At 38.0% G+C, this 9456-nt stretch overlaps 1 protein-coding gene across 1 annotated transcript; it reads left to right on the forward strand.

The window, feature by feature from the left end:
* Positions 1–40: 40 nt before the first annotated feature.
* On the forward strand, positions 41–7931 carry AHSA1 (activator of HSP90 ATPase activity 1). The gene is made up of 9 exons (XM_026712457.2): positions 41–245; positions 2486–2676; positions 2881–2963; positions 3847–3964; positions 4306–4394; positions 4855–4989; positions 5394–5495; positions 7121–7172; positions 7515–7931. The coding sequence occupies exons 1-9, from the start codon at positions 166–168 to the stop codon at positions 7685–7687; spliced, it is 1023 nt and encodes a 340-aa protein (XP_026568242.1). The 5' UTR covers positions 41–165; the 3' UTR covers positions 7688–7931.
* The last annotated feature ends 1525 nt before the right edge of the window (positions 7932–9456 follow it).

A 9456-nucleotide genomic window follows, 5' to 3' on the forward strand; every position in this document is an offset into this window, starting at 1 on the left:
AGGGGAGAGGAGGAGGGACGGAAGGAAACTCGGCCGGTGACGGAAGTCGGGAGGCGGCGCGGTACCGGCGCTTCTAGTAGCTTCCAGAGAGGCGAAGAGGAGGAGCAGGCAGCGATCGGCTTGGACGGGAGCGGACGCGGCGGGAGCTGCTTCTTCGGGGCGCCGATGGCCAAGTGGGGAGAAGGGGACCCGCGCTGGATCGTGGAGCAGCGCGCCGATGCAACCAACGTCAATAACTGGCACTGGTGGGTGTGTGTGAGAGAGAGAGAGAGAGGACGCTGTGGGGCAGCCCCGTTCATTTCTGCTCGGCCGGCCGCTTCGCCCAAGATTCCTCGGCGTCTCTCTCTCTGCCTGGTGTTTTTTCCGCAGGGACCTTGGCCGGGATCCACGGGGACTTCTTCCCAAGGACGGGCACGATTTGCATGGGCTTGTGCCCGGCGTCTCCAACCTTGGCCACTTTAAGCCTGGCGAACTTCAACTCCCCGAATTCCCCAGCCAGCAAAGCTAACAACAAATCAAGGACAATCCTGTATTCTGACAGATTTGCTCACTTGCTAGCCAGAAAGATTGTATTACATGGATGGAGAGAAACTATGCTCTCTATAGTACGTGAGTTTCAGGTTATCTAGGGAAGCAGTTTGAGAGCAAGGAAAGCATATTAATATGACATGACTTACAAAATGTAGAAAATGAAGAATTCTGGTTACTGCAGAAGCAGAAGAGCAGTTCATTAGGGGATAGGCACTTTGTGCCTTTCTACCTTAGCACGTTGATGTATTTGTAGGAAAAGAATCTCCTTCCTAGATTATACTCATCTAGTACAATATTCTGTGACCAGAAATTGCTGGGTTATACAAATCAAATTAATTTTATTGCAGATTAATCCATTGTTGATTGGACAATCTCCATAACTACGCAGCACCTCTTTGTACAATTATAGTCTATGTGCCAGGTTCCAGTAACAAAAAGAACAACTGTTATCATCATACTGTAAGTTTTGTCAAGAGCTACTTTTGGTGACAGAATATTGAATTATATGAATCTTGGATTAATTTTGATCTGGTTTAAGAAGGACATTCTTTTATTTCTGAAAATAAAAATGCTTGAAAATTCTATGGATATAGAATAGTTATTCACAATCAGTTGGCCTTGCATGTTGATTTTCACGTCAGAAATTCAGGTTTTGATCTTTTCTTAGAAGAGGTAGAAGCACGAAGCAAAACCTGACTGATCTTAGAAAAAGCTAGGCCATATTTATACTTGAAAGATAGTCCCTAAGGAAATCTCATAAACTCTAGAAAAAGTTATTGGCAAATTCCTCATTGTTGCCAAGGAAACAATGTTGGAGGTGTCCATGAGTCACTAGGAGTTAAGCTCAAGTGAGATTTTATGTTTACCTGCTCACGTTGTAATCAAAATAATGACTATGTAAATTTGGCTCATTTAGCTCTTCTTACTAGTGGAAAAGGATAAATTATGAAAAAGTTTACTTATAATAATATGTGAACCAAGAGTTCTAGCTTTTTCCCATCTTAGCAAGCAAGAGGCAAAAGTTGTGTTATTTCTGGCTTTCAGTTACTTCTGGTTTGGAGAAGACAGAATTGGTTTCTGGTTCACAATATACAATAAACTTCAGAAGAGTTTCTGCAGTTTATTTAATGTCCCTGCTATTAGAAGAGAGCCACATCTTTGAACATTATGTACTATGAGACAGAATTTTTGGAAAGCCCTTATTGTGACTTACAGCACTTCCAACATATAGTGAAAAATGAATTTTGAATAAGTTGGCAGATTCAGATAATTGTCTGACTATTGGCCCAAAACAAAATGTGCCATATTTTTTAAGGGTTGACATGCATTAAATTACTCGGGTAAAAATACTTTTTGCAATTTAAAGAGACTATTATGTTATACACTATTTAGGGACAGCAATAGTTATCAAATCAAGGTAGGTTCCATGCAAGCATGGTTACAGATGCTGGTTGCTTCTTGCCCCTGGGAACTTCAGTCAGTCCTGTTGGCTTAGCACATTAAATGCAGACTATAGTCCATCTCTGGATAACTAGAAATGTGAGCACTACTAGTATATCATGAGGGAATTGTGGTTATTAGACTGCAGGATACCTCACAAAAAGGAAAGACTGAAGCAACTATATTAAATAAAGTTATAGCACAGGAAATAGTAAGAGGTCCTGTAGCTTTTGAACCTAATTGCCAGATCAGTCCCAAGGAAAACAAGCGTAGAACCATTGAGGTTGTCAGCTGTTTTTTCCATCTTTTCCTGCCTCATATTAAGCTGAGGAAGAAAGATAATGTAAGTCAACCAGTAGCAAAATTTGCAGAGGTGAACAAATTACATACTCTTGGTACAATTCAATGTAAAATACTCAACACCGCATGTTTAAACACTTGAAGGACTTTATTATATATGAGCATAAGTGCAAAGTGTGTGCTATTGCACTTTTTCATTTTTCTCCGCTCTTAGGACTGAAAGAGATGCATCTAGCTGGTCTTCAGAGAAGCTGAAAACACTTTTTCTGACTGTTAGAGTTGAGAATGAAGAGGGGACTTGTGAAGTGACAGAAGTGAGCAAATTAGATGGGGAAGCCTCTATCAACAACCGCAAAGGAAAACTGATTTTCTTTTATGAATGGAACATTAAATTGTCTTGGAAAGGTGAGTTACTATTTTATTGTTATACAAGAAGACAAACGTTGAATACTAGATATCACAAAATCAGAATCTCTGAAGTGTTTTCAAAGAAATACAAATGGGATTGAAGCATTTATATTCCATTTCTAGAATGCCAAAACTTGTCAAAATTTGTTGGGAAAGTGACATTGAACCAAGGTTTTAATTTAAACTATTTCTGTTTTATAGGCACCTCAAAAACAGGTGTAATATATAAAGGTCATGTGGAGATTCCCAATCTTTCAGATGAAAATGACATGGATGACATTGAGGTAAACCTGATAGTTCTCAGAGCTATTTCATTGGAAAGGAACCACAGATCTCATTACTGTTGTTTTTGGAGGATTGTGGTTCCCCTTTATTTCTCTGCTTGATTCTCTCTCTGTGTGTCTCTCTCTGTGGGTGGGATATCATAAATTGCCCCATAAAGAGGTGTGCTTAAAATAGGAAATATATTTTGTTCTGCACTCGGAACAACCCATTGCATTCTGGAAGTTTTGTCAAACTGTTTTGGATTGGCCCACAATTTGACAGAAACAAAACTTGGAATGTTACCTACTTTGTTGTAGGTTTCAGCTAAAACAACATCTGGAGGGATTCCAGACTGGTTGTACAGGGCAGGGCTGTACAATGGATCACCTTCTTTGTCCCCTCAGCAACTCACAGAAGAGTTTATCCCTCCTCCCCAAACTTTCCTTTGCTTTTCTTTCCTTCAGCTACCACTGTCAATATACTTAGCTCTTTTCTGTTCTTAATGCCTTCTGTCTTAAAACACATTGATCTGAACTATACCTGGAACAAAAGCATTTCATATTCTGTGCAGAAGAAAACTTCAAAAACGCAGAGTTTCTGTTTGGGCCCAGACCTCCTAAAGGAGCAATCATTTGCTCAGGGTGATTCCTATATGGCACAGGTGTCAAACTCAATTGGCTTTCCAGAGCTGGGGTGGGCGTGGCCGGTTCATGGGCCACCAGTTTGACACCCATGATGTATGGAATGGTTTACACATCCTTATTGCTTCCGATATACAAAAGCATAAACTATTTTGATATTTTCTGACAAAATGATTTTACAAAGGAGTATAATATGATATATATGATAAAAGCAGACATGTTCTATTGAGACAATATATCTTTTTTTTTTTGCTATTCTTAGATCAATGTTGGTCTTGCAAAAGATGAACCAGATACAAACCTGCTATACTTGATGAAGCAAGAAGGTGCAAAGCAGATCAGCAACGCTATGGAAACTTACATCAGCACTCTTAAAACAGGTACAGATTGACACAAAAGGGGCTTTATGCTGAACTGTTAGCTTTTAAAAGGAAAAGAAGAATGGATATAGAAACAAAATGTTTTTTATATTAAATCATAAGAGAATTTGAGATTATATTCATAGAGTATCCTTTATAGCTTTTAGAAACTGAAAAAGTAAATAATTGAAGTTGTGATCTCTGGATACAAAAGGTGGCCTATCCCAGTTAGACACAGTGTAATAGTCCCAGTGGCTCTACAGATATTCCTAAATTGGCTTTTTGGAGATCAGGTTTGCGTGTATTTGTTTTTAAGTTCTTGTAGAGTAGTTTTCTGAACGTCGGTTCTTAATATTTTTCAGAATTTACCCAAGGCATGATTCTGCCTACACTAAATGGTGAACAGTCAGAGTCACAGAATCATCCTGTGCCTAAAGCAGTAAAGCACAAGGTAAGCTTTAGAGTACCCAGTTTGAAATCATAGGTGTTTAGAAAGCCTAAGCAAAATGGTTTTAAAGGATTCTTTTAATTGGTGCCTATTCTTAAATGGCACTCAAAAGACAGGATTTTTTTACATTACATATTAAATGGTGTATTGTGAAGTTGCCTCGAGTTTTAAAGATTGCATTCTGGAATATATATACTATATATTCTGTGACATTAATTATTCAAATTACGTAGCTAATGCAAAAGGTGGGCTGGTTTGTATGCTATCATACAGTCTATAGCTTTCTATGTGGGACTGGTGGGTTCCAGACAGAAGCAAAATTAGTTGCAGGTTCATGTCTTTGCTGCCACCACAGTTGTAAGTAACACAGCAATTATTTTTATCCGGAGAAATTTTGGGATGACCGTAGCTCAGAAGTGACTTAAGAGGCATTTTAATTGTGTGGTGCGTGATACTGTTCTAGATTAATGAACAAGTTGCTGGCAACAGTTCTGCATCTAAATCGGTTGGAGTTAAGATTCCTACCTGCAAGATAAATTTGAAGGATATTTTCCTGACATCCCCAGAGGATCTCTACAGAGTATTCATTACCCAAGAGGTAGGTTAATAATGAACTTCCGACAGATGTTCTGTGCCATTTCTTGCCCAATATATAGGCTTTTTAGTATGGTTTGCCATCAATCTCCTTCCCCTCCTTGGGTATCCTACTTACTGTTACCCTCGGAGAGCATTGATCAACTTGATAGAGCAGAAATGCCTTCGGAATATTCCAAGGAAAACAACCACTTTATGTCTTCTCAGCGTTACATTGTCTAAGAAGAAAAGATCCTGATTTCCAACATCCTTTCCGATTTGAAAATACCATGAGAAATGAGAGGTGCTACTATTTCATCATCCATGAAACTGCTCTAATCTTCTTTAAAGGAATCAGTGAGAGTCAGTAGATGAGTCCTTACCTGGAAGCTAGAAAATCTAATAATAGACTGGATTTTATTTTTGTAGATGGTACAAGCTTTTACTCACTCATCTGCTGTTGTGGAGGCCGATAAAGGAGGAAAGTTCCAACTGTTAAATGGGATCGTCACTGGCGAGTTCATTGAACTAGTAAGTTCACTTTGCATGTTATTTGGAAGTTGGACAGTGCCTTTCCTTTGGACAATGATCTTCTTGACCACATGATCTCACCAAGTGTTGTAAATTGTATGAAAAAAGGCTAGTGCACATATGTCAAATAATTAGGTAAAGATTTCCCTGTCCTGTGCCTTAGAGTGTCTTAACTCTAGGGCACAGTGCTCATCTCTGTTTCTTGGATGAGGGAGACAGCCTTTTCCAAAGACATTTTTCGTGGTCATATGGCCAGCATGGAATGCTAATACCCTCCCACCAAAATGGCATCTGTTAATCTACTGGCATTTGCACGCTTAGGTGGGCAGGAGCTGAGCAAAGTAATGGGAGGTCACACTTGTGTGGAACTCAAATCTTGAACCCAAGCCTGTCAGCAGCTGACAAACTCTGTGCTTTAATTGCTGAGCCATTGTGTCCCTTTTGAAATAATCAGCATATCATAATTGCAAATATTGTATTTGACAGCCTACAAAAGGACTATACAAGATTAGCTGGAAGCAAGGTGGAGAAAATGGGAAGGGGAATCAACAACATTTTACAATCAGTGAGAAATGTAATACATTCATATTTGTGAGAGATAGGGAATTGAAACAAGTAATTTTGAGATGAGATTAATGGGGTATATACTGCACAGAATGGAGTAAAAAGTAAAACTAGGATGTGGCCTGAAAGCTTCTGGTCATAGCAAAAGAGAAGAAAAACTTTTTAAAGCAAAAAATGGCAACAAGAGATTTAAAAGATGAAACAGTATATTCACAAACGGTATTCATCAATGTTTAAGAGATAGTACTTGAACCCACTGAAGGGCACACTTATCTTGGAATAAAAAGCAAAGAGAGAAGTGGGTTGTTTTTTTGTTTTTTTGTTTTTGAAAGAAAGGGGTAAATAGATTTCAAGTTGAGGGGAAGAAGAGTACCTATCTGGGCAGTGCTGGACTGCTTCATTTTGGTTGCTGGTGTATACAAGAAGATGCAGGATCCCAGGTGAAATAGGGAGTATTTGGAAAGGGACATTATGCTGAATTAAAGGGAACAAGCCTGAGAAAAATGGAAGAAGTCAGCCTCCATTGAAAGAGTAAGAAAAGAGTACAGGTGAAGATAAAATGGGGAAAGGGAAGGTGGCAGAAACTAATAAGAGAACATTCGGGAGAAACTGAGAAAGGGTTTTTCCAAGTGGCTTTCTTTCTGGCTTGCAAAGAAGTCGATTGCCAATTTTGATGTCTTCAAAGGGATTAACTGAAAATTTATGGCTCAGAGCCATTCTGATGTAGCTGTTTTTTTCAGGGTTTTCTCTGAGTCCAACTATCTTTGCCTACCCTTGGAGTCATGGGGCATGTGCTTTTATTAAGGAGTGCAAAGCAAGGGGTTTCAAATCAGGTGCAGCTTTACTTTGCTGAGCAATTTGAGAGGGATGCTTTTCCCTTTCTAAGAGAAATGCTCTGCTTCAGTACTGCGTGCGCCCAGCAATTAAAGTACTTCAGAGGCACTATAGCAGGACCAGATATTTGATTTTTACCTAAGTAACACCGGCTTTCCGATCAAGTCTCCATTTTGGGATATCCACATGAATATTTCCTTGGTAAATAAATTCTCTTTCTTTTTTAGGTTTCTGCAAAGCAGATTGCTATGAAATGGAGATTTAAGTCCTGGCCAGAGGGTAAGTTATTTGGCTGCAAATATAGCAAAAGATGTCTAAGTGGAGATGATGAGATGGAGATAAAGCTATTCTGAATGCAGATAGCCAAAATAGTGCCAGCCTCATAGAGCTTGGTTTAGATAAATGCCTTGTTCCATTCCTAGGTCAGCTGCAGCTGGAAATCTCTCTCATCATAATGAAATATTGACTGCTGTAAGGTCTAAGCATTTCACAAGCTTTTTAAAGGAATTTTTTCGGAGGTAGACTTTTACGACTGTCACCAAATCAGTGTGTCATTAGTTTTCATCGATGTCCCACGATAATGCTATGTGACTGATTGCGAAATTTATTTGGCTCTCTTAGGACACTTTGCAACTATCGTATTGAGCTTCATCGACAAGGGTAATGAAACAGAAGTCTGTCTAGAAGGGAAGGGCATCCCAGCCACTGAAGAAGAGAGAACAAAAGAGGGCTGGCAACGTTATTATTTTGAGGGTATTAAACAGACGTTCGGCTATGGAGCCCGATTGTTTTAATGTTGGCTACCGTGGAGTTTCTTCCCAAAGATTCTGCCATGTGAACTGATTCACCTCTTGTGTGTTCTTTCTTATCCTCTGTTTCACTATTGTGACAAGCAGGATGGCCCCGAAGGCCACTGAGCAGCACCAATTCCAACCCTTCCCTGCCTGTGCAGGTCTTCTATTTCATGGGTTTCAAAGGTGGGATTCTCATAAATGTACATATACCTTGTATTGCTAAATAAACTTAACTTAAAGAAGAGGTACCAGCTCTCTTATCTGAGTAAAGAAATCAAAAGAGCTTTTAAGCAAAGGGCAGAAGAGTTCCGACTCTTCATGGATAGAGATCTTAATTCAAAAGGTATCTGAAACTTGTGGGAATTTAACTAATGGGAACATAACCATTATATTTAAAATGCATCATTATGTAAGGACAACTTTTTATTTTTACTTTTCAAAAATTAACATATTCTAAACTCTGTTGGTGAAATTTCATGCCTAGCAGTTGATCTGCTGTCGTAGTCACATTATCTTTCAATCAGCCTATTCTTGGAGAGTAGATGTTTATAATGGAAAAAGCACTTCCCCAAAAAATTCCATAATAGCATTTCAGGAATGTTGGAATCCAGAACAAAGACTGTATAAATCAGAAGAGAGAGCACATTGCCTAAAATCAGCATTCAGTTGAGAGTACAATTGTATTCCAAGAAGAGTTTTTCAGAAGCAAATTTCACTTTCTTTGTTCAGAATATATTTCAACATTACAATGAGACCAGTAAGCATATCATAGCACATTAATTACACCTATAAATCTGAGGTTCCTTCAGGAAAATTGAGTTCTTGCTTGTGGGTAGGGCTACTAGTAGTTGTACATATAAAATATAAAAGTTGATTGCTTCATTTATGTTTTTTGGGTGAGAGATTAGAAAGGAAAAAGAGAAACCGTAATATTGCTTTCTATGCATTCAAGAGTCTGGAATAACTTAGTTTTTTATTTGATATTTTCTTTTTAATTTTTATTAAGTAAACATTAAAAACAACTGAACACAGTGTTACTTTCTTGGCATTCATTTTTGCCATACATACTATAATATAGAAATAGATATAACAGTTAATATTTCCTTTTTTCGAATGTTAATTTAACGCTGGTTACATATGCATTTCTATTTACATTGATACACATTTAGATACATATTTACAACCTAGCTTCTTTTCCACCTCCTTTTTCCCTTTATAGTCTTTATATTCATATCATATTTGTCCATTATCTTTCATTTTCTTTAGCCTACAAAACTTTAACTTTCATTTCTATAAAGCATCAACAATTTTTTCTTTTCCTCGACTCCAACCATTTTGCTCCAGTATTTGGTCTTTTCTTGAACTTGCTCTGTGATAGATAGATAGAAAATGCAAACTTGGCTTTTCTTTTAATTTTATTTGTTTATGTGAGGCAAGTTTGATCCTAAATTTAAGAATCCAAATATATAAACCAATATAGCTAAACACGGTTAAGGAAAGTATGACATAGCCAAACACTGATAAGGAAAGTATGTGTCATTTAAAAGTAAGCTGTTGCTTTTGAATTTTCATGCAAGATGTCTCGTAACTTCAAAGTTCCTCATTATTTCTCTATTAATCTTTCTGTTTTGATTTTGAAAATGATACTTTGATTTGTATAAAGTGTTGGTCCTGATAGAAAACAGCAGTTGGCCTCAAACAGTTTTAAGATTTTGGATGACCACATGATGGCAGCAAGGCCTAATATTAGAGGTTGAATTTATAATAAT

The sequence above is a fragment of the Pseudonaja textilis genome, chromosome 1, assembly GCF_049901715.1.
Source record: "Pseudonaja textilis isolate UNSWEBS1 chromosome 1, rPseTex1.2, whole genome shotgun sequence".
NCBI classification, from domain to species: Eukaryota; Metazoa; Chordata; class Lepidosauria; order Squamata; family Elapidae; genus Pseudonaja; species Pseudonaja textilis.